This window comes from Crocuta crocuta, unplaced genomic scaffold, assembly GCF_008692635.1.
Source record: "Crocuta crocuta isolate KB4526 unplaced genomic scaffold, BGI_CrCroc_1.0 scaffold158, whole genome shotgun sequence".
NCBI lineage: Eukaryota > Metazoa > Chordata > Mammalia > Carnivora > Hyaenidae > Crocuta > Crocuta crocuta.
This window is the reverse complement of record NW_027532590.1, coordinates 2,571,335-2,597,276: the sequence shown is the minus strand read 5'-3', so window position 1 is coordinate 2,597,276 and position 25,942 is coordinate 2,571,335. Positions and strand designations below refer to the sequence as shown.

The window sequence follows — 25,942 nt, the reverse complement described above, 5'->3', positions numbered from 1 at the left end:
GGACTGCAGGGTCACTTACACAGGGCTGATTCCTGAGTTTAGAACTGCTGGCTTGAACTACTGGTACTTACTGCTAATTTCACATTTATAACACAGAACATTAGAGATAATAGTATTAATATGGAGAAGGATTTTGTGTGAAATCTCCCATTTTTCAATGACAGTTTTAACTTCTGTGTTGAAAATTGAAAATGTTTATTACTGAGGAATTTGTACGTTAGCCTGATACCTTTAAAAATGCAATTCATTGACCTGGTTTTTGAAAATAAATTTTATAATTTCACCAATTCAACCATTTACTTTGGTTGAGCTAAATTTTGTTTTGAATTTTGAAAAGAACTCAAGACTTAAAATTTGCCGTATCTAGATATTCTGTAGTTGACCATGATTATTCAAGATATGCAGAGATCTTCAGAAAATTATGTCAATGCAGATGGAAACTTATTCTAAGAATGCCATGTGATATGCATGGAAATCCAAATCTGCAAAAACCGACTAGTTGCACAACTATGGAATTTATTGGGAGGCTCTTTTATAACGGAAATCTCTCTTTTATTAAGATGACTGAATGTTCAAAATGTGATATGGTCAACTTTTTAGGAGAACATCTATTTCAGTAGTGTGCACAACAGTACAGGGTAGATCTGCATTATGTACTGCACTTTGTATTTTGGTAATTTGGTTAAGGAAAGGTGGCATTTAATTGACTCAAAATGCCCCCAGATGAACCTGGTAAAATCTTTCCATTAGGTGGTTAAAACATCCACACTAACTTACCCATTTGTAACTATGGTTGCCATAGTGTATCCTAAGTTTTGAGAGAAAATAAAAGGACTGATCATTAGCTGTATGTGATAGGCTGCTCTCCGCGGTCCCGTCTTGATGTTGCGGTGCCTAGAGAAAGACTGGGTCAATCTGGCTTATTCTGCAGTACTTAGCCTTTGACTAGTAGCTACCTTGCCAAAGACTAACATATAGTATTAGAGGTGCTGACCCGGATTTCTTTCAGTGGAACAGTTATAGTGGTGTCAAACATGCTGTTCTCTCCATTCTGTTACCTTTTGGTTTATAACCTGGCCTGGTACTTACAAGGGGGTAATGGGGAGGGGCATGGAGAAGAGAAATTCCTACCATGTGAGTCTGTTTCTTTCAGCAGATAATTCTATCAGGATGTAATACTGATACACACCCTCCTCCATTTTCAGTCCTACCCTAGTTGCTAACAGAGGCCTTGCCTTTGGCCTTAAAATCTCTTCCTAGTTTACGGGTCTTTTTAAAACATACTTGGAATAGGTCTTCTTTCCATAAGGGAGAACATCTTATATATTCAAGGACTGGTAAGGTCTCAGTTTAATCATGGTTTTTTCTGTTTTCAGCTCTAGTTAAACACAGACAAGTCACTTGACCCCTGCCCTTCCTCTCACGACCGACAGAGCCACTGACCCCACCCCCCAATGCAATCACTGTCAGTCCTCTGAAAGGAGCAAGAGTGAATGGTCTTCAGTCAGCACAAAATGTCAGCAGGGATGAAGTAGCTAAGAATCCAGCTCCAGCTAATCGGAGAGAAACAAGGAGACTGAGGCTGGAGCACCCACTCTCCCACCCACCTTCTGCCATATGTTGCTGAGAGGCTGGGGAGGTCCAGCCTAGATGCACACCCTGTGTCTTCTGAACTTCGGCACCTCCTTGTTTTTAGTACTGCGTCCCTGATCCCTTTTACTCTAGATGGAGCAGAAGAGAGTGGAGGTAGAGAAAAGATGCTGATGTGATTTATCTAATTAAAAGTGTCTTTTCATCGAGAGAGTTTTTAAATCATAGAATTAAATTTGACTTACGTTTTTAAGTTCTGTGGCTCATGCAGCATGATAACCAAATGGTGTGAATATTGTTAGTGGTGGCTACTTCCTAAAACTAAATTGTAATTTCTCAGGAGATCATGTGACTGCAGAAGCTTATCATTAAAAGCTTAAGGTTTCTAGGTTCACCTATAATTTCAAATCCAAACAAGTCTCAAGACTATTTCTCTAAATCCCTTTGTATTCATATTTCTAGCAAGGGATGGCCATCTTGGAAAAATACACACATAAGTAGAATCTGGGGGTGAAGGGGGAACTTTGTAAATTGTAAGATGGAAAGTAAATAGTCTGACCTGATTTCTGATAATCCCATATTTCTATCTGCTGATGAGCATAATCACTCATATCCTTTTCAATTTCCACCTTTATGAACATAGTGATCTTAGGCAATTGTCTACCGATTCTCTTTTCCATGTCTAGTCAACAGTGATTCATTGATTTCTGACTGTAAAATAAATCAGCTTGTGCTTATGAAGATGATACAGTACCAGTGAGTCACAAAGGCATCTACTGATTCTCAGTCACCCTCAGAAAGAAGTACTATGTAGTTTTCCTTCTCAGAGAAATGGAGTATTACACTGCTTTGTGGCCATTCTTTGAATCATATATCATTAAGATTTGACATGACTATTTTTAATTGACTTGGGATTAGACAATTCTCCTATTTGTTTTTGCTTTCAGATTTACTGACATACAGGCTTTGAAAAGTGAGCAAAGTCAGTTTTTCTGGCTTGGAGGGATCCAGGCTCCCCTTTCCCATTCCATATTCTCCATACTCTCTTTTCCTTTTCTTCTCAGAGTCTCTCTCATAGCCAATGCAGAATTTTATGACTCATTCATTTATTCAGTAAATATAATTGAGGAATTATGTGCCGGGGTAAGCCCTGGGAATGCGATGCTGCCTACCTTTTTACAGCACTTAGTCTACTACAGGGGTTGGGAGGGGGTGGTGGCTTTAGATCCATCCTACTGCCTGAGTAAAGTTTTATTGGAACACAACCATACCCACTCATTTACAAATTATCTGTGGCTGCTTTTGCATTATAATGGCAGACTTGAATAATTGTAACAGAAACCCTGTGGTCTACAAGGTCTAAAATGTTTACTACTTGATCCTTTACAGAGAAAGCTAATTACTCCTCTAGTGGGTATGATGAAAAAAAAAGTACAGGCTGGACCCTGAAAAGTTTTATTAATCTTGTTAAAGAATGTAAACTCCCTTGAGAGAAGTGGCCCCACAGTGAAGTGTTGTAAATAAAGAAAGTAACATGTTCATATTTGAATTTTAGGAAGTCACTATGGCTACTGTGTAGAATAAATAATGAAGAGAGACAGTAACTGCACGCATTAGAATGAGAAGCACTACAGTGGAGTGGTTAAGAGCCTGGACTCTTGAACCAGACTGCCTCGATTCAAATCTTGGCCCTACCACGTACTGATTCTGATGTTAAATAACCTCTCTGTCAGATTTTCTATCAGTCAAATAGGGATGGTAATCACAGAACCTAACTCTTGGTTTAAAACACACACACACACACACATACATGTGAAGCACTTAGAACATAGTGTTTTCAGTCATCACTATTATCACTATGGTAGTAATCCAGATAAGAAGTGAGAGTGGTCTGAACTAAAACTGGCAGTGAGGGTAATGGAGAAAAGTAGCCAGATTCAGGAGCTACAAAGACAATATAATTGATAGATGTTAGTAATTGATTGGATGCCAATAGGGCAGATAAAAGAGAACCAGAAGTTGAGGATGAAATGCAGGTTCTGGATTTGATCAGTTGAGTGGATGGTGCTTCCAGTTTCCAAAGTAGGGAAGATAGTAATCGAAATGGGCTTGTGATATGAGGTAAATGTAAGTTCGGTTTGAGGTACTTAAATTTAGGTACTAGATTGAAATAAGCAGAAATTATACTAGGTACTAGAATTAGGTACTAGGTATAATAAGAATGATATAAGTAGAAATTTAGGAAGCAACCAACTGTAAGGTTTGGAGATCAGAAGTGTGATACGGACTAAGGAAATGGGATGTCGGAATGGTCAGTGTAAATTAGATCATGATGCTTGGAAAGTAATGCCCTACCCCAGAATAAGGGTGGAATGATAGGTAGACTTCTAAATCTTTTTTCAACATTTTATTTATTTTTGAGAGAGAGAGACAGAGTGTGAGCAGGCCAGAGAGAGAAGGAGATGCAGGATCCAAGGCAGGCTCCAGGTTCTGAGCTGTCAGCCCAGAGCCTGATGCAGGGCTCAAAACCACAAACCATGAGATCATGACCTGAGTCAAAGTCAGACGCTTAACCGACTGAGCCACCCAGGCACCCCTGGAATGATAGACTTCTAAGAGAACTATAAAGGACACCAACAGTGAAAGATAGGACAGAGAACCCTTAAAAGATCTTACCAACTTTTGGAGGAAGATAAGCATGAAGTTTAAATAGGTTAAATACACTCTTGTTGGGGTGGGCGAATTTGAGAAATGTTTAAATTTGCAAGTTTTGCATTAGCATAGACCAGCTTAAACCATAGCGTGCATTTATTCACATACTATGATTTTAGGTACCGTTGTACGCCATACTCTTCCAATATGCACTTTTCCCTTTATGGAATTTTAGGCAACATACAGAGCAGATGCTATGGTTCTGGATGTTGACATCTCATGACCTGTTCAGTCTACTTTTCTGTATTTATTGGCATTTCCTTCCCCTGATTTTTTACCTTCCCAGTTGATAATTCACTATAGCCTTGATGTGAAAAATTGGAGTGAAGGAGACTGTCTTTCTTCTGTATGTGCTATACTAGGTTCAGCAGCATCAGTTTGGGTCCAGTATCTTAGAGTTTGTCATGATTTTTCTATTTTAATTTCCTTATAATACTGCCACAGCACTTTTCTTTTGGAAAGAGCCAGGAGATAGACTGGAGACCTGTAACACTTTTTCCATCACCAGAATCAGTAGGGCTCACAGGTTAGCCTATAGCTAAGTCCTTGCTCCTGAGGTGTGTGATGATTAGAAGCCTGATCCAGCAGGCTTATCTACTTTATAAACACATGCCTGAAGAAAGGTATCACATTTCTGTAACCAGGCTGAGTGTGAATTTTATATTTAGTTTTGTGTTACAGGAGGAACCTTGTGGCAAAGCTTTGAAATGGACCCCAAATACTACTAAGTATACTATCTGACTCCGCTTCTAGGCTGTCTTCCCCTTTCACTGTCTTTGGGCTGTTTTGTAGTGCTACAAATGATAGAAAAGTGATGGTAATGCAAAAGATTCTTGTCCATTGAAATTGTGTACAGTGGAGTGCAATTGGTTATTGCCTTGTGGATATTAACCGATGTTACCAGTTTTGTGTCTGTCTGAAATTCTTTGCAAGTATACTTGATATTTAGGTATTTGTTCTTTGGATTCACCTTTGAACCACTTGTAACATCATGTGGGTTTCCTTTTTAATTGAGCCAATTAAAATCTAGGTCCCATGTTAAATTGTGTTACATGATATACATATGTACGTTTGTACATGCGTATAACATCTCTAGAAAGATTCACAGAGTCCTGGCTATGGGTGACTCTATAGAAGAGGAGTCAGGAAAACTTGTTTTTCGCTATATACCCTTTTGGATCCTTTGAATTTTATATCATATGCTTATATTACCTAACCAAATAAATTATCTTAAAAATTCCTTTTTGAAACCCCTCCCCCCAAATCAGTCATTAGCTAGCGCTCACCAACACTTGAACTAAGTTCACATTTGAATTAACTGTCTTTTTTTATGTTTATTTTTGAGGAAGAGAGAGAGAGCACGTGAACAGGGGGAGGTGCAGAGAAAGAGGGGGACAGAGGATCCAAAGTGGGCTCTGCATTGACAGAGAGCCTGATGCAGGGCTCGAACCCACGAACTCTGAGATCATGACCTGAGCGCAAACCGAGTCAGACACTTAACCGACCGAACCACACAGGCACCCCAACTTAACTAGCTTTCTAAAGAGATCTTTGTTCCTAAAACTATCAGCAGATAGCAACCTACACCATAACATCATACCTAGCAGCTTCTGTACTCTTTAAAGTCTTTAACCTTACTTTTCAAGGTAGCTCTAACACTGTCAACACCTTTGGTCCGATGGCGCTAATTCTATTACGAATCTATGAAGGAATCAGATAATTGTGGTGTGCAGCAAAGCAGCAGACCTGCTAGCCTATTTTGCAGTTCTAAGTTCACCTTGCCTCCTCCCCAGCTGTGCATACTCAATAATCCTCTGTCTAATTATAGCCAGCAGCTCTTCCTTTAAGGTAGAGGTTCTCAAGCTTGGATGCGTATTAAAATCACTTGGGGAGCTTTTAAAACTCTGAATGCCCAGACCAATTAAATCACAAAGTCTGGGGATTGGGACACAGACCTCAGCATTTTCTAAAGCCACTGAGGTGATGCTAAAGTTGAGAAAAGCCACTCTGTGCAGACTGGTAGTGACTTAGCAAAAACTTCACATAGAATACTTCAGGAGCAGAAGCACTCAGGATTTCTGACTGATGGCTTGGCATCGATGAGGAAGGTCCACACAGAAAAGTGAGGCAGCCCTTACAGAATATCCTGATGTGCAGAATCTGTTTTGACTTGAGCTACCTCCGGAATGGGACAAACTAGGCATTGGATGTGGGTTAAAAGCCTGAACCGACTTGCTTACAGTCATTAGCATTTCTGTTCATTTTTTTTTTGTAGTTCTGAATTCAGCTAAATTCTCACTGAGTAGAAAATACTGACTGTTGAGTGCATATCCCTGCCTTTTCCTCTGCCATTAGAGGCATGAAGCCAGCCTAGTGATGGGTGACATCTAAAACCACTGCCACCGTATGGCTGTATGACTTACAGATAGTTATATTTATCATATACTGGACGTCTGGGAAAACCACGTATTGTACATGACCTAGTAAATGTCCTTTTTTGTCAAAGCTCCTAGAATCCCATTGCTTTAACCCATAACTATGCGCTTTATTAAGAAGTCTTTGATAGAAAGTTAGTTTTAGAAGGGGAGAAGTAAAAAAATGCATCCATCCATTTATTTTGGAATAGTAAGGCAAAGAGTCTGTTTCTTGGGAAGTCCTTGCCTGTCCCTGCTCCCTATCCCCGCCAAAAGATGTCTTTTAATGGGAAGTCCTGATCAATAGCCTGCTTCTGTTTAACATTTTAAATCTTTTTATTTTTGCCTCAGCCTTTTATTAACATGAAAGTTCGTATCATAAGCTCTGCTCTGGTTTGCCTTCATGTACTCATTGTATATCCCCCTCCCTTTTGTATAGGAAGACAGAGATGTCAATAACCCCCTGCCTAACCGAGGAGGCAATGGATTAGCTCCTGGGGATGACAGATTCAAACCCGTGGTACCATGGCCTCATGTTGAAGGAGTAGAAGTGGACTTAGAGTCTATTAGAAGAAAAAACAAGGCGAAAAATGAACAAGAGCGCCATGCTGGAGGAGATAACCAGAAAGACATAATACAGAGGCAGTATCTCACATTTAAGCCTCAGACATTCACCTACCGAGATCCTGTGCTACGCCCGGGGATCCTCGGTAACTTTGAACCCAAAGAACCTGAGCCTCATGGAGTGGTTGGTGGCCCTGGAGAGAAAGCCAAGCCATTGGTTTTGGGACCAGAATTCAAACATGCAGTTCAAGCCAGCATTAAAGAGTTTGGATTTAACATGGTGGCAAGTGACATGATCTCACTGGACCGCAGCGTCAATGACTTACGACAAGAAGAGTAAGCACACATCCTCTTCTTTCTAAAACTGGGCAGCTATTGTTTTTGATAGATATTGAGTTAGATTGTTAGGATGGAGAAAATAGTTTTGCCTTTATTTCAAGGAGATAAAAGGCTCTTCGGTCTGCAAAATGGCCAGAAGGAGGAGACCACTTCATTTATGCCATTAGATTGAAGGTATGACATATAAAATTCTGGGGGTTTTACATCAGTGCTGCGCAATCGTCGCTAGCACCAGGCTGTGAATTTTTTGTTACCAATCCACAGTGAGAACAGGAACTTGTACCAGAGTGTGAATCAACTGTTAAATATTTTGTTTAGTACAAGTGATAATTTTTTAATAACAGAACTTTCTTGATGTGTGGATTTTCATTCTGGATCAAGCTGCTTGTCTTGTGGAATAATAACAAATAGTAATGCTGCTTTAGATGTCTTATATCACTAACTAGATGCTGATGTTTCCCATAATTCTTTTTCTCAGTACTGCAGCTGGCAATTGAAACTCTTGAGGATATGCAGAAGGAGCACCCAAACAGATAAACCTTCACATTATTTTCATGTAGTTTGATTTAAAATCAAGGGTTTCCAACTCTTAACTTTTGACAGACAGTGGTTACGGGATGAACTCAAAGCTTTTTCTAAACCGGTTCTGCTCATCTAGGATCTAAGTAGCCCCTAATAACATGGATGCAAATTTAATTCCGTGCTGCTAGAAAACTCTCAAAATGTATTCTGGTGTGTTGTTAATATAATCCTAAGAGGCTAACACCTTTATGCACACACGCAGACCCCACAACAGCGTTCTTTATGATCACTAAAAAGATTCTGTACCTGATATAGTGCTACTTAGTAAACCTTGGACTTTCATATATTTATTGGTAAGACTGAGACGGGGTGAATGAAATGTGCAAAGAAAGTCGAGGAATAGAAGTAATAGAACCATGGTGGGGAGACACATAACCTCTTTTCCAGAGAAGAGTTGGAACATCTCAAGGGACGTGAAGGAAAAATTATCCTGGCTCAATTTATTCCAAATTAAAGTAGAGACTTGCCTAGTCATAAGGTTGCCAGATTTAGCAAAAATAGAGGACACTCCGTTAAATTTGAGTTTCAGACGAACAATGAAAAACATTTAGTCTAAATATATCCCAAACAGTATATGGGACATACTTAAACTTTGATGTTTGTCTGAAGCCTGAATTTGACTGGCTGTCCTATACCTCTCCAGTCAGGGGCTAAGGGTGGCTATTAACAGAGCTAGAACTGCCCTGCCAGTACTCTTTGGGACCCAGAAGAGGCTCTGTAGCCCCTTATCTGGAGTGTGTCCCGGTTAACTAAAATATAGCAGTTAATCATACTGTCAGTCTGTGTTACAGAAGGTTCTCTGAGAACCTGTTGATGGCATTCTCATCACGGGGGTGGGGGGGGTGCGCACAGAGAGTAACATTTATTGACTTTCTACTTCATGCCAGGACTTACTATAGGTTCTCTTAATTCCCGCAACCAAACTGTGAGAGAGTTCTTACCCATGTAAGTCAAGTCCGAAGCTTGGAGCTCTGACTGCTTTGTATTTGCCCTGCGGTTCAGCCCAAGGTGGTTTGGTGTGAAAGGCCTATCTTTCCACCACGCCTCACCTCACTGTGAGTCTCTTCACGGGTGATACAGCCTCAGTGCATTGTTACAGTCAGTGGGTGAGCTAAGTGTGGAAAGAGTTTTAGCACGTGAACTGTTTATAAAAGATCATTAAAAACACCAATATAAAGCTAGCTCGTTTTTTCCATTTAAGGAATCTGCTAAGAAAATCAAATGATGACATACGAGGTGGAAGGAAGCGCACAGGATTAGAGTCCGCCTCTGTGTCTCCCTTCCCTTCACCCTTCATGTCCATTCTAATCTGCAAGGCCTCTAGCTCCCGTCACCAAAATATGTCTCAGATTATTTCTGAGGTGCGTTCTTTCACCCCTACTGCCTCCACCCAAGTCCAAGCCACCCCCCTCTCCCTTGGAATCCTGTAGGAGTCTCCTTCATGGCTTCTCCTCCTTCCTAGTCACACAGAAGCCAGTGTGGCATGGGAACCACACAGATGTAGCTTATCTACAACAACTCTTTGCCTTCCCAGTGCACTTAAATATACCCCCAACTCCTAACCGGCAGCGGCAACCCTTCCCCGCCTTGACGACCTCCTCTTGTTACCGGGGCCCATTGTGCTCTGGCTGGGCTGGCCTTTTCTGGTCTCTTTGATGTGTTCTTCCCTCCTCTTTGAATGCTTTTCCCCTTCTTGTGGCTGGTTCCTTCCCATCAGTTAAGTCTCAGTAGAACCTCTCTGACCATGCTGTCTGGTTGGTAATGCCCTGCTGTATTTTCTAATACCACTCTCTGGCCATTTCATTCATAGTATTTATCTAAGTTTATAATTTATCAAATTTATATAGATCTTGATTTATTTCGTTGTTTATTGACTGTCTTTCTCACTACATGATAAGGTAGTAAAGAATATATCCGTTTTCTTCACCAGTTCCTTCCAGTAGCTGACATCCATTTGGTAAATATCTGTTGAGACAATGAATAAGTGACTGACTGAATGAATGAATGGAATCTGCTAGGTTCAAACCTTGGCTCCATCACCAAATGTGAGATCTTAGGTCAGTTACTTACACTCTCTAGCTCTCAGTTACCTAATCCTTAAAATGGGTCTAACAATACCTATCTCCCAGGATTGGCATTAGAATTAAATGACATAATGGGCTAAAAGTATTTTTTCACAGGCCTGGTGTTAGAAACTAAAGTGTTCTTGACATTACTACTACTAGTATTATTATTATTATTATTATTATTATTATTGCTGTGGTACTTTCTTCAGATCACATATCTTCCGGTCAAAATTTTAATGTCTTCAGTATTATTAACTTTGAGGCCCTCTGTTGCTTTTTGGAAAAGGTAAATGTCACACATGGCCTTATCTTCATCTCGCTTCTACTTGTACCTTCTGTGATGGCAAAGCCTTCACCTTTCCTTTGATAAATTTTTTAGACACAGCAATTGCCACTCGAACCTCCCATCTCTCTGAGTCCTCCTTGCTCTCCTATAATGTCCTTTCTTCCTTTCTGTCTGTCCCTCTCTCTTCCCTCCATCCTTTCTTTCTTGCCTTCCTCATTGCATCTCTCCTTCCTTCTTTCCTATCCTTTCTTTTCCTTCCTTCTTCCATGCCTTGCATAGGCTGATTGTTTCCCATGTTCTTTTCTCTTGCATAAGTACTTAGAAATAGGATATTGCATGTTTCTGTGTATCATTCCTGTAAGGGTTGTGTCCCCAGTCAAGCAAAAAGACCCAAGGCTATCTCCTCAAATGCTCCTAAGCCCCTCCTAAGCCCCTCTTCAATATTTCTATGTTAGTGAGAAAACGTTTTTTTGTGATTCAAAATACTCTAAACATTCTAACCCCCAGAAACTTTTTTTAACTGAATCCAGATTATTTTTTAAACTTAAAAAGAGACATAAGCTTCATCCTCTTTGAACACTGAACGCAGAATACTAATTTCTAAGAGTTATTCATAAATTAGGATGTAAGTAGTCTTAAGAATTTATGAACAGACCAACAACAGATAAAACATCCCTAAATTTTGCATATTATCCAACTGGCATATTAGCACTTGTCTTCTTTTACCGGAAACCTATTGAAAACATAGCATGCATCCATATCACACACGCACAGCCTCCCTCATGCTCCTCCCTCGTGGAAAGTACGCTGCACAGAGCCCACCAGAGACTGGCTTGTGCAGCTGACTTTCTGCAGCGTTGGCAGATAGACCTTATCAGCCTTGTTCTCTTGCTTCCATCAGACGTTTAAATGAGCCACCTGCCAAATTTAAAAAACCAAGCTATGGGGCTGTTTGTCCAGCTGTGACATCTGACCCTGTGGTTCACTTGTTCATTCTTATGGCTGCTCCCCTGGCTTTTCAGATGAATGTTCTCTGCCTTAGGAGCAGGAGGAACTGCCCAGCTGCCAACATGACTCATACTTATGTATGTTACAGCTTTGAATTACATGCACTGGCTGAGTAATTTACTGGCTGTTGATTGCTTGTTAAAAGAGTGAGTAATCGTATTTTGAGTGAACTGGAGGCCTGCTTCTTTTTTAGAGACTTGATCCAAGAATGACTTCACCTGCCTTCACACATATTTTCTATAAAAAAAAACACACATTCAGGTTTCTTCACGGTTCAACAGATACCAAGTATCTCCAATAAGCAACACACTGTGCTAACCCATCAGGAGATGCAGTAAAGACAGAATACAGTCCCTGCCTTCAGGGGGCTCCCCGTCTGCCCCTGGGGAGAAGGGCAAGAAATCCATAGCATAAGAGTCGTGGGAGAGGGCTGAGCAAAATGATGTGCTTCAGAGGAGTGAGGGGCATGTCAAGTCACAGGAGAGTCAGAAAACGTTTGATGGAGAGAACGCCAAGAATGAAGCCTGGAGGATGTAGAGAGGGTTTCCCCGGGAAGAGTTACAAGTTGAGAAGACATAAAGGTAGGGACTGACTAGGAAGAAAGCAAGTGGCAGAGTATCCCTGGATCAGGAAGTATGCATAGAGAAGCTGCCATGCTAGGTTTGGTCGCGCGTAGAAGATCACAGTGCCATTCACAAGTCTATACTGACTGGTGGTCAGGAAAGACCCACTGAAGGTGACAAAGAGAACTTCAGGAATGTCAGACTGATAAAGGTGCTGAGAGTGGACCGGGAGTGGAGAACCGCTTAAGGGCTAGTAGCATCAGAGCAGGAGCTTCAGTGAAGATTACAGAACCAGAAGAAAGTCTCGATGTAAGAGAATAGGAGAGTTAGAATCAGTAGGCCTTGGCAGCTTGACGAAGTGGAAGGCGGAATGAAAGATAGACCCAAGGGCAGTCACACAAAGAATGGCACTATTAACAGTGCCCCATACTATTAACTGCTCTGCCCAGAGCACAGTTACCTAAACCACTTTTCCCCTCCAGCTTGCTTGCTTTATATATTTATTTGTTTGTTTATTCATTTGGAGGATGCTAGTGAGTGAGGGCCAGAGAGAAAGAATCCCAGGAGGGGCAGAGAGAGAGAGAGAGAGAGAGAGAGAGAGGGAAAAGCGGGGCTCACCCGAGAGAGAGAGAGAGAGAGAGAGAGAGAGAGAGAGAGAGAGGGAAAAGCGGGGCTCACCCGAAGCAGGGCTCAAGCTCACCAGATGTGGAACTTGAACTCCCAAACTGTGAGATCATGACCTCATCTGAAGTCAGGTGCTTCATGACTGAGCCACCCAGGCGCCTTGCCTCCCAGCTTTAGATGAATTCATGTAGAGCCCATCAGGATGAGGAGCCTGCTCCTGGGAAGAGCTAGAAAGATCTGTTTGTGAATATGTTCGATTTTCTTCAGATAAAGCTCCAAATTTTATTTCCCTTACTGTGAACTAGCTGCTGATGCAAATTCATGGAAATTATTCTTGCCCTTTTTCTGCCCAAGAAGGCAGACAGTCAGAGGTATATCATCCAAGCTATTTTGTTTCAAACAAATGAGTTAAATATTTTGACTTGCTGAGCAAATTCATCTGCTTCTAATATTTAACCTTTCCTCCTACCTACACACCAATTGCATTTTTCTTTTGTAGAAAGCTATCCTCATTGCATTTACAAGATGTTAAAGTGCTCCAAAAATTCTGAGCTAGGTAGATGTTAATGTGATTAATTGTTAATACCTTTCTTAAGCTTGTCTGTGGGAAAGTGAAGTTGTTTTTTAAGATATTTCACATTTACACTCATGACTTATATCCCAAACAGTTCTCTTCTCACCTGATACCAAAATATCCATGTTTATACTCTAATTTTATTTAAGGTGAATTGTGATCATGAGCTTTTTCTCTTTCTCTGCTCATGTTAACGGCTTTCACTAACTGATACTTTTGTTGACGATGTAGTGCTATAATTTACAAAACAGGTGCTATTTTGGGAGTGCCTGGGTGGCTCTGACTCTTGGTTTCGGCTCAAGTCATGGTCTCACGGTTGTGGGATCGAGCCCCACATGCTTGGAATTCTCTCTCTCTCCCTCTGTGCCTCTCCCCAACTTGTACACATTCTTTCTCCCTGTCTTTAAAATAAAAACTTTAAAAAATCTTTCAAAAAAACCAGATGCTATTTTCAAAACATTGGTTTAGTTGAAATGATAGTTATTTTTAAGTTTCAGTTTCCACATACAACCCATAGGTTTCAGTTAGAGCCATCTAAACCTCTAAGGAGCTGGTCATACGAGGTGAAAACAAATTATTAGAATAATACATAAATCTTATATATATATATATACACACATNTAACCTATGTGGACCCCGGTCACACTGCACTGATCACAGTTATTAACACGTGGTCCTTTTCTCTCCTAGATGGCCCAAGATAGGTCTCAGTTTTCAAACCACAGTTTGGCAACCTTAGATCTGATCCACGGGAAGCACATTTGAAATTGGTTTCAGATGACCCATGATGGACATGTTCCTTCTTTTTTGTCCCAGAAGTATTACTTTCTAAATGGCTTGGAAATTTTTACCCTCAGAAGCTACTTTTTTGTGAGTTCAGAGGTTTTTCAGGTTAACTTTAAAAATAAGTTGTGTTGTATTACTCTTTTTCCTTTTCTTCTAAACACCTACCTATGAATACACACACACACATACACACAACACACGCACACACACACTTTGCACTTTGGCATTTTATCAATGATGGTGGCACAGCTGATTTTTGTCTAAGGTCCCGGCTGACGATAGGAGATGGATTTAACCCAAGCGGAATTATTATAGAGATTGGGGGTAACTTCTGTCACCCCAATTTCCACAGCAGTTGAGAAGATGGCACGTTCATAAAGCGAGCCTACAAAAACTGGAAATAGACGGAATGTGCTCGAAGCCACTATTAGCAGAGTAGCAGCCAACTGGGGGGCCCCACTCCCCTCGCTAGGGGCCTGGGATGGCCCCCTTCCCTTAGTGGCAGGATTCTCCTCATGCCAGGACCTCATTTGGTTGAGAAGGTCCTTCCCATTCTCTGATCATTTTCCAAGGTGCTCCGTTAAAAACAGACTTCACCTCATTTCACCTGCCCTTATCTGCGCTCCCCTCCCATCCCCACCACCAGCCTTACAAAAGTATAAGGTATGCCTGATGAAAAATTATAGACTCAGGTTGCTTGTTTTTGTTCTTCACAGCCCTCTGCCCCCCCAACCAGCAATTTAGAAATAAGTTCCATGCAGGCTAGTTAGAAAAATATTTATGAAGAGAAGCCTGGATGGCTCAGTCAGTTGAGCGTCTGACTTTGGCTCAGGTCATGATCTCACCATTCGTGGGTTCAAGCCCCATGTCAGGCTCTGTGCTGACCACTCAGAGCCTGGAGCCTGTTTCGAATTCTGTGTCTCTCTCCCTCTCTGCCCCTCCCCTGTTCACGCTATGTCTCTCCCTCTCTCTCAAAAAAAAAAAAAAAAAGAAGAAAAGAAAGAAAAAAATATTTATGGAGGCACCACTAGATATCCCATAACATCCCACCCAATGACAATTTCAGGGAAATCTTGACTTTTTTTTTTATTCTCTTTATGATAAGTTTCCCATCCCTGAGGAGCACTGCCATGGAGGTTAAGAGATGTTTTTTTGTGCCCCCTCTTCCTAGAGCATCTCAGTTTTGAAGCTACCAGTCATTTCACAGTGTTTAGTCCTTCTCCTCTGCCACGAGGTTATCACTTCCTCACCAAGGAGAGTTCCAGATGCAGATCCAGGCCAGTCACCGTGCAGTGTGGATGTCAGAACACAAAGCCCTTCCAGCAGAGGGTCGGCACGACCCGGTCTGGTGATTTAGCAGTCACACTAGTAGATGCAGCCAGGACCATTAGATGCAGCCTGTTTATTCCAATATATGTCTCGTTAATGCACACCGGCTCATGTGTGTTCGCTGAGTAAGAGAAATGGTATCAATTCAGTGCAGAAGTCCCGATGTTTCCTACATCTCCTCCTCTCCTGCATGTTAATGTTTGGAAGTGATCAAGGGCAAGGCTTCTCACAAAGTGACCACCGTAGCAATATATTTATGAAGACCTTAAGAACAAAGCTGGCAATCCTGCTGATATACTTTGCTTTCATGCAAGAAATGGAGGGGGGCGGTTAGTGGCTTCAAGATGCATTGCCTTTGCCACTATGGTAAGCTGTCCGGCGAAGCTGCCAGTGCATCCAAAGCAGCTGAGAGGAAATTGATTGGTGAAGAAGGCGAGCTCTGGATCATACTTTTCATTTTGGTAAAGTTGCTCTGTTATTAGAAGCAAATGTCCCCTGGGACCTACAAGAAGGAAAACACAAGCCCCTGGGTTTGAAGCCTGCACAGGAGGCCTGTGGTACTAAGGGCACATGTCAGTGCTGATTTTAACTACACCGATTGATTTCGTTTTCTTCAGGGCTGTGGTCCCAACATTCCCTCAGTTTTGAGTGGTCTGGTCCTATCCCTGTTTTGCCTTAGGTCCTATTTTTTTTTTTAATCCATGATTTTGCAAAACAGAGAGGCTTACCAGAAGTTGTCTGTTGTCTGTCTGTCTGTCTAGCAGTGTAGCAGAAGTGTCTGAACTTGCACCTAGATGGTAGTCAAAGCCAAACTTCTGGACATAGTATGATGGCAAAGTCATAATACAAGGTGTTTCCCACTTTGAGATAAATTATATACATGAAACTGGTTAACTGCTAAGCCACGCATCAACCAGCATTTAAGGAAAAGGAGAACCACTTATTTATTCTGGAAATCCCACAACTGTTCTGGAAGATAGCACTCAGTAAGGCAACACTCACGTTGGGCCACACACTCGGGAAAAACTTTGGCCAGTTTAGAGCCGCAACTCACTACTGCCACGGTAAGCTGTCAAAACCACAGTTGACAGACTTACGCCTTTCACATGTACACATGCAGGGGCCTCTGGGATATCTGATAAAAAGGACCAATTTTGGAGAAGAGCAAAAGGTAGGATCTGGGAGAGATGACAATCTTTAATAGTGGTTGAACCAGCTCAAAGCCTTCCTTCCTCTTGATTGAGTTTCAAGCCGATAGCCATTCCTCAAGGAGTGGGACAAGTTTGACAACTCCCGCATGGTAAAGACAAGTCCCTGGAGAGAGCTGCAAAGCAGGATCATCAAGGAGCAGTATGTTTTTCTTAAGCAAGGATTGTAGAAGTAGTAAGATGGATAATTTGTTGTAGAACTTTTAAAATGCACTCATAGGGGTGCCTGGGTGTCTCAGTTGGTTAAGTGTCTGGACGACTTTGGCTCAGGTCATGATCTCATGGTTGGTGGGTTCGAGCCCCGCATCGGGCTCTGTGCTGACAGCTTGGAGCCTGGAGCCTGCTTTGGATTCTATATCTCCCCTCTCTCTGCCCCTCCCCTGCTCATGCTGTCTCACTGTCTCTCTGTCTCTCCCAAAAACACAAACATTAAGAAAAAAATTTAAATGCACTTATAATTACTTGCTCACTTTAAACTGAACACATAAAACATGCACTTTGTATGTCGTGAGTAGAATTGTTTTTTTAATCATTCTTGCAACATGTAAGGTGAGCATGCTAAGAAAAGCAGTCAAGGCAATTGCGGGAGTTAAAATCATGTAAAATTACTGTTTAAATTCAGTAATATCTTTTAGTGTATCTCTAGGAAAAGGCCCATAGTTTTACTTTCCTCTTCATGCCATCGGGCAGGGAGTTCCACTCTCCAAAAAGTAGTCAATGTGTAGGAGGAAAATCACATTTTAATAACCTAGTAACTTATTTGAGAATGAGCACTGCTATTTTAACCAAAAGAAAAATAACAGCTCATTCTCCAGAAGAGCAGGTCCCAGTGAGCAAATCAAAAACCAGGGTAAAGGGCTCTGGAGAAAGATTTGAGAATCTAAACTGCCTGTTCTTACGACCCTGGTGACGCCCTATTGTCTCTTTAAAGAAAAGAGCTGTGAGGTCTTCACCAGAAGCCAATGTGAATGGCCAACTGCTGTTTCATCTTTTGTGAGGCAGGAGCTCCCTCCAGAGCCCCAACACGCTCTGCTACAGGCTTGCTGGTGCCAGTCCCTTCCTGGGAAGAGCTTTGTCCCTCTCTTTCTTCTCTGAGAGAATGGGAAAGGAGCATTGAACGAAAACAGAAAAACCCTTTCATAGAAGTTTTTGTTGAGGTGTGTTTGAACCACATCTTATTAGGAAAGTACCATCAGCTACTTACTTAAATTTAAGTGTATGTATTTTGAGAGAGAGAGAGAGAGAGAGCAGGGTAGAGACAGAGAGAGGGGGAGACAGTCCCAAGTAGGCTCCATGCCGGCAGCACAGACCCTATGCGGGGCTCAAACTCCCAAACCGTGAGATCGTGACCTGAGCTGAAACCAAGAGTTGGACAGTCAGCCGGCTGAGCCCCCCAGGTACCCCCCCAGGCAGTCTTATTTAAAATCATGCAAAGAAGAGTCTGCCTTCTAAGCAGATAGTGAAACCATCTAGATTAGATTTGCTTCTTAACCTTCTCTGTCTTCTGTCATATGGTGCTAGTCTCTGACTCCGCAGCCCTATACCAGACATTGCGGGTGGGGGCACAGGCAAGACGGGTTGGAGTTAAGGGTGCGCTGGGGGACATATGCCATAGACCTAAAAAGACACAGAAGGGTAGGTTCCAGACATTGGGCATTTATAAGCATGTCCAATTAATTAATTCTATCGCTGTGATGGTGCTTTGCTCCCTTCTTTCTCTGATGCAGCAGATAGTGAAGACATAGGGTCCTCATTAAATGACAGGATCAATAGCATTATTGTCCATTTGTTGAGCACCTACTGTATGTCTGGCAGCCTGCCAGGAGCTTTAATACACTATCTCCAATCCTTATTACCACACTGAAACTGTATGTATATTTTTTCCACTGTATTTTTAGGTGTCATAACTGAGGCTCAGAGGACCAGGTAATTTGAAGGTCACATGACTGTAAGGTGGTGGTTCTGGGATTCAAAATCTGGCTTCTAGAGCCCATTACCTTGTTAGCGGTGCTAAACTAACGGACAAGGGGTTAAGTTACAGGACACCACCATATGTTAACTTTCTTAAAGAGAAAAATGGAGAAAGTTAGGAAAAGGTAAAAGGCAAAGGCTTTTAATTTCATTATTGCAGAATTTTTTTGCCTCTAAGTCAGGGTTTCTCAATCTCGGCACTATCACATTCTTTGTTATGTGGGCTGTCATTGTAGGGTGTTTATCAGCATCTCTGTCATCTACCCACTAGGTGCCAGTAGCGCACGCGTGCACACACACACACACACACACACACACACACACACACACACACCCCCGTCCCTGGTGGTGACAATAAAAACATGTCTTCAAAGTTTGCCACATGTCCTGGGTAGGGCAAAATCTCCCCTGATTAAGAGGCTCTAAAGTCAAGCAAGGTATTGTTTGGGTGGGGTGGGGTGGGGGTGGCTGTAATACAGTGGAAGGAACAAAGATTGCACTTAGAGCATTGCGGAAAAGAATAAGCACAGACTGATCGAATGAGCCAAACAAATAGGAAAACCTGGTCCTTGGCAAAAATGCAGTCAGTTATTAGATTGGAGGATTTGGTGGTGGGTCTGGGGCTACGTGATGGCAGAATACATCTGAATGTGAGCAGTGGCATTCCAATCATCATTCACAGACACATGGATACCTCTTTCTCTTGCTTTTTTTTTTTCCATCAAATACTGGGGGTGCAGTGCAGGGAGGTACCCTTTATTCCACTATTTAAAATTTTAAAAGACTCCAGTCCTGCCCTTTATCTAACCCCACCTTTCAGTCAGTGGTGGGCACTAATGACATTTTCAGAATTTGGTGCATTTTGTCTGAACTTTCTTCTAAGTTATTCAACCCAGTCTCTTGAATTATCTCTTATTTCTATCCCCCTGCCCTTTTTTTCCCCAAAAAATCTGGATAATTACTAATACTTATTGAGGGAAATTATTCTAAGTAATAAAAAATATTGACAATGCTTATATATTAACCAGGAAGATAATTTTATAATATACTTATTAGGACCATTGTAAGGCACTGATACTTTATTTTTTTGCTTTATTTTTTAAGGCACTGATATTTTAATTACATATCAGCAAGTATTAGAATAAATAATGTAAAGGTAATACGTTAACAAAATAACTATTTAGCGACTTGGCCAGCTCCAATCCTATGGACCAGCAGTTCTTCATCTTTTGGTTTCAGGCCCCCTTTATATGCTTAGAAGTTATTAACAGCCCCAAATTATTAGGCTTTTGTTATGTGGGACCTACCTGTCAAAATTGACCATATTGAAATTAAAGCAGAAGTTTTAAATTATTCGATTAATAATAAACCCATTGCATGTTAACACATTACTTGAGAAATAAGTTTTCCAAAATTAAAAAAAATGGTAAGAGTAGAATTATTTTGCATTTTTACCAATTTCTTTCATTTCTGGCTTAGGGAAGGTAGCTAGACTACCTTCTATCTAATTCTATCTACTTCTATCCACTTCTGCATTCGGTCTATGCTCATCTGTTGCTTTGGTTGAAATATATGAAGCAAATCTGGCCTCGCACAGATATTGCAGTATAGAATCTGAAACCATACAAGTGAACCTTTAAATACTCTGTTGTTAGTGAGTCTTCTCCCCTCGAGTGATGTCACATCATGTATTCATCACCTTGAAAATACTGGTATCACAGGTTACGTGGATCTTCCAAATATCAGTATCCCGATATTTTCCAAATATTCAAATAAAATGAAATTTGACAGTTTCATTATATATATCCTCATCAGTCTCATCAGAAAGGGCTTTATGGGAGGCTGTCATAATTCCAAAATTCTAAGCTTTGCTTGAAAGCTCAAGTTTTATCGTCAGAAACAAATGATGTCAGTTGTTTTCCTTGAAGTGACAGGCTCCCTTCATTCACATTTGAGAAAAGCCAGATAACCGAGTCTGAATGACCTTAGTTTATCCACTGGCTCTTTCAAGTAAACATTGCAGTCTGAGAAAATGGACGAATTCAACTTGCAACTCAGTCCCATAGGTGCTTTTCCTTGTCCCAGTCATATTTCAATATGCAGCAGAAATCCCTTTAGCATACTCCCCATATTTTCTCACAGAATATTAAGAAGGCAGAGGTTTAGCAAAATTAATAAATTAATCTAGGAAGATTTATTGCTTCATCAAGGACATTCCATGTAGATGACGTTGTTTTTGTTTTGTGTGATGATGAGGAATATCATCAATCCAAGTACCTTTTGGTGCCATTACCTTGATTTGCGTTGGGGCACCAGCCGTTGTATCAGCCACTGTTTTTGCCCCATCGGAGTAAGTCAACACAGTGAGAAAGGCATTGAGGTCTCAATATCATGAAAATAATTTGGACCTAACCAAGCTCGTTAAAGGGGGTTTCCCGGCATCTGTGGATCATACTTCAAGCAGCACTGTTATAGATTTTAGAATAAATTAGATAATAAAAATGAGACTTCAGAAAAAAATTGTCACATTCAAGTCTTCAGTTTGACCACTGACAAATTATAATGTTACTCTATAAAGTTAAGTTAGAATTCTTATACCTGATTGATTGGCAGTTGCACCAGATTCCGTGGTTAATGATGAGTCACATAATTAAGATGCTTACCTAATCCATAATTTAATTGAACCCTATTTTAATTAACTGATAAAGAAGAACTTTATATTACAGAAGTGATAGAACATCTTCAAAAGGGTAGATGACCTGATAGTATGAGATCCTATCACTGGACTAATTACATAGGACTGATGGATAAAGTAATACAAAAAAAAGCCAGCCCTACCATTCCTCAGACAGAAATGTTTTTAAATGGTATGATGAAGCCAGCTTCCAAATTTGGAGTGGTTTATTATCATAATCATTTAAATGAATCAGAAAGCATCTCATGGGGGTAAACAGGGATTCAGATCCAAGAATTCAAAGTTCAACAATTTATTGGCCAACTGGTTTATTAGTGTAATAATATTTTGGTATTGATTGTTTTTGATATTTCAGGAATTCACAGAAGAGTGCCCAAACCTTATTTATATTTATTAAAGTCTAGAGCAAATACAAGGATAAATATCAATATATCATGTAAGTGCATCATAAAATGAGGCCAGTAGTAGTAACATGATAATTTTTGATCAGACATTATACAGAGGACCTAAGTTAGCTTCTAGACTGCTAGCTCATTGGTTTGGCACATGTGCAAAGCCATTCCATTCAGAACCTTCCTCATTAACAAATTACTAGACAAAAAAATGCTATTTTATTGGTATTTTATCCTATATATTGTAATTAAGTTATAAAGTTAAAAATTAGTCTTAGGACAAACTAAGTTTATTTCTTATTTATTTTGAGAGAGAGCAAGTGGGGGAAGGGCAGAGAGTGAGTGAGACAGAATCCCAAGCAGGCTCTGAGCTATCAGGACAGAGCCCAGTGCAAGGCTGCAACTTGCAAACCCCAACTCACAAACCATGAGATCATGGCGTGAGCTGAAATCAAGAGTCAGACACTTAACCGACTCAGCCACCCGGGTGCCTCAAGATCAAATTTTTAATGAGGAAAATCTAGCAACTTGAGGGGCTCCTATAATCTTTTTTCACTCCATCCCACACTTCCATTTTTGAAAGAATATCTTGTGTATAATACCTGAGTAGTAAGAAGGTGCTTATTATTCCTGTTCTAATGATTGTAAAACTTTAAATTTTTTAAATGTTTATTTTTGAGAGAGAAGCAGACAGAGTATGAGTGGGGGAGGGGAAGAGAGAGAGGAGACACAGAATCCTTAGCAGGTCCCAGGCTCTGAGCTGTCAGCACAGAGCCCAACACAGGGCCCAAACTCCTGAACTGTGAGATCATGACCTGAGCCGAACTCAGACACTCAACCAATTGAGTCACCCAGGCATCCCCTGATTATAAAACTTTAAATAGATACACGATGAAATCAGAAAAAGCCAACTCTACAAAACAGTTGAATCAGGTCTTATGTTTCCCCTCAGCGTTCAATATAAAGTACAATATATGTGTACACACTTTTGTCATTCTCATATCTCTGTCCCCATATAGCATGAGTTCTTTGAGAACATACCCCCCATAGTCCTCTCTGAGTCTCAATTTCCTTATCTGTAAAAAGGAGTTTTCAGTGTTTTTGGCCATACTATCTCCAGAATCCTTCCTTCCGGTGACTTCCTTCATAACTACGCTTTGGATCTTCACACTTCCTTGAAACGCCTAAATTAAGGCCCCAGGCGCCTTAATTCAGTTTGGAAACCACTAAACATCTTCCAAGGTCTCTCCCAGTTAAAAAGCACTTTTTTCCATGTTCCTACATTCTCCCCTGGGTCTTCCACAATGTTTCTCTAGATACAAAAGCTGAAGAGAAGCAGCCAGCAAGCAGCTGGTGTGCAGCTGTTCCCACTCTAGCTTCGCACAGTGCTTTCTGTTCTGGCATCGCCGCCTCTTCCTGGAAGAGCCGAGGAGCCTGGCAGCTTCAGGGCCGGTGCCGTGTGACAGCTCTTCTTGGAAAGTAACAATAGATGCCGCATCTGTTAGCTCAGCGGGGCAGTATCCAAGCAGAGGCAAGCGCTGCTTTGATTCCTGCACCTTGCACTTGATGTCCAGCCCCTCAACGCTGTGCCCAACCTGGCAGAGAGAACAGGCTGGCTGCGGGTTACCAGGCTCAGCCCTCTTTGGTTTCCCCAGGAGCAGGAAGGGGACCAGGATGGATTCGCTGGGAGGCAGTCGGCCGTTTTATATTGCCAAGCTCAACCCTGCTGCTGTCTCCAGGATCTGATCCTGCTGTGCGAATGTCTCCTTCTGTTGACCTTCGTACGTGTCAGCTCCAGGGAGTCGAGGAAACCCATTTTGCCACCTTGATCAAGAAGGGAAAGTCCCCTGTCTCCCATTCCAGGGGCAGCTACTGTTTGGTGAATATTTGTCAAGTTCTTTATCCATACATTTATCTATTCACACTTTTTTGAATCTTAAAAAAAAAACCCCACCTTGTTCTGTAAGCTTATCACTCCCTATATTTACCCCTGTACCTTATGCTTCGGCCTCACCTGCCATTTCTTCTTGATCTATGGCTCGTGGTTGTGATGAGCGTCTGCTAACACCACGTAGGCAGCAAGGATGAGCTGTTTATGGCCCCAGCGATGGTGCTGTGGGCCGTCCTCTCTCCTCTCCTCTCACACAAGCCCAGGGCTACCTTGGATTCCCGCACACTCCCATCCTGGGCTTTGCCTCTTCCGCTGCTATCTGCGTCCAGCTCTCCGCTTTCCTCTCATGCCACAGATGGTGCAGATAAACTGCTGATCACAACGGAAGGGACCCAAGGGCACAGGATTGCACTGTCAGAGCCACGTGGCAGCTTCTAAAGGGCGTGGCTTGGACACTTCAAGAACCTTGCTCGTGATACAGTACGAATTTCATAGACTCAAAATTTTAGAGCTAAATGGAGCCAGAGGGGTCACTGGTACTGTTGCTTCATTTTGTGGATAAGGAACCAGAAGTCCAGGATTATGTGGCTGCCAGGATGCCTCCACGTCTCTGGGACTATTTACCACACCAAGTAAAAGATCAACAAAGTCTTTTTATCACAGCAGTTATCTTATTTTTATTTATTTAAAAAAAAATTTTTTTAAGTTTATTTATTCATTCTGAGAGAGACCGAGAGTGCGAGAGTGGGGAAGGGCAGAGAGAGAGAGAGAGAAAAAATTCCAAGCAGGCTCTGCTCTGTCAGCATGGAGCCCAATGCGGGGCTTGAACTCGTGAAACAAAACACCACAACCTGAGCTGAAACCAAGAGTCGGATGCATAACTGAGCCACCCAGGCACCCCCAGAGCAGTCATTTTAAATGTAATATTTGTGGGGCGCCTGGGTGGCTTAGTCGGTTAAGCGTCCAACTTTCGCTTAGGTCATGATCTCGCGGTTCGTGGGTTCGAGCCCCACGTCGGGCTCTGTGCTGACTGCCAGCTCAGAGCCTGGAGCCTGTTTCAGTCTATGACTCCCTCTCTCTCTGACCCTCCCCTGCTCACGCGGTCTCTCTCTCTCTCTCCTAGAAATAAATAAAAAGATTGAAAAAAATTTAAAAAAAAAATAAATGTAATATTTGAGACATTTTTATAGTACTAACGTTTTCTACTTAGAAACAAAAGGAGAGTATGTTATCAAGTCCCAAAGTGACTGTCTCCTCAAATGTAGGCATTTAAAATCCCAACTGTTCGCAGCAAGGATCTCTGCTTAAATCTAACTTGGCAGAAGCTGTCATAAGGAGAGAGCAGAAAGGCACCTGAGGGTGGTCCCAGAGCAAAGGAGCAGTGCTAAGAGACTGGGCACATTTGTACAGTGCCTGTCGCTTAGATCGTGCTCCCCGCCTGACCCTGGCACTCATTCATACTCAGATACCAAGGAGATGCTATGGAAGAACTTTTCACTAGAATAGACATTCTGGGACAGCAGATGCCCACACTTGAGGGTGTGTTGAAGCTGGTGGCAGATCATCGTCCAGTGCGTCCAGAAATGACAGGAAACCATCAAATGGCACAGAATGGAAGTGTCCTCAACATGGCCCCGACTTACAGCAGGTGCACCAGTGGGACCAGCTTCATGGGAGCCAAGGCCGCTTTGCCACAGGGCACCCCCTAATGATCTTGAGCTAGAGGCAAAAGGACTCCACGTCGTACCTGAGAGTACTGAGGTACCTCTTGGGGATCCCACACAGAGTTGAAAAGAAAAGTTGAAAATGTTAACGATGGTTAACATTTTGAGAACCTTCCTGGCCTCTTCTAACAAACCTGGGTTAAATATTTGGCTCATACCATTATTGTGAGGATGAAGTATGACAAAGAACATGAAGGCATATAACACAGTAGCTAATATAAGCCCTGTGGTTGGAGGTCCCAGTGGTGACATGCCACCCTCGTCCCTGGGGGTTAAGAAGCCTACAGAAGCTCTTCTACGTAGGTCTCATCGTGCTAGGTGTGTGCTATTCAGCCTCATCTTTGTCTTTCATCCTGCCGTTCTACTCTGTTAAAACAAGGAGTAGTTCTAAAGACAGTGAGAAGACATAAAGAGGGTCCTTAATGTCAGCACACAGTAAAGAACCACTTTTTCCAAAGTACTGGGTAATTGAATCCATCATTGGTATCATTAAGAAAAGTGCAGAGAATATGAAGATGCATCAGAGCTGTAGGGTTTAATATGTAAATATTTCATAATACTAAACACCTTTGTCGTTTCTAAAATTATATATGTTTTCTAATTTAACCCGATTTTTCTTTTAAC

The 25,942-nt window shown here is 41.7% G+C and overlaps 1 protein-coding gene across 1 annotated transcript in view; it reads left to right on the top strand.

Moving 5' to 3' along the window:
- Positions 1-25,942, top strand: part of GALNT7 (polypeptide N-acetylgalactosaminyltransferase 7) — a 122,980-nt gene that overhangs the window by 48,742 nt on the left and 48,296 nt on the right. The window contains exon 3 of the mRNA XM_077779644.1: positions 7,156-7,616. Within this exon, the coding sequence (XP_077635770.1) occupies positions 7,156-7,616 (461 nt within the window). The remainder of the gene's footprint in view (positions 1-7,155; positions 7,617-25,942) is intronic.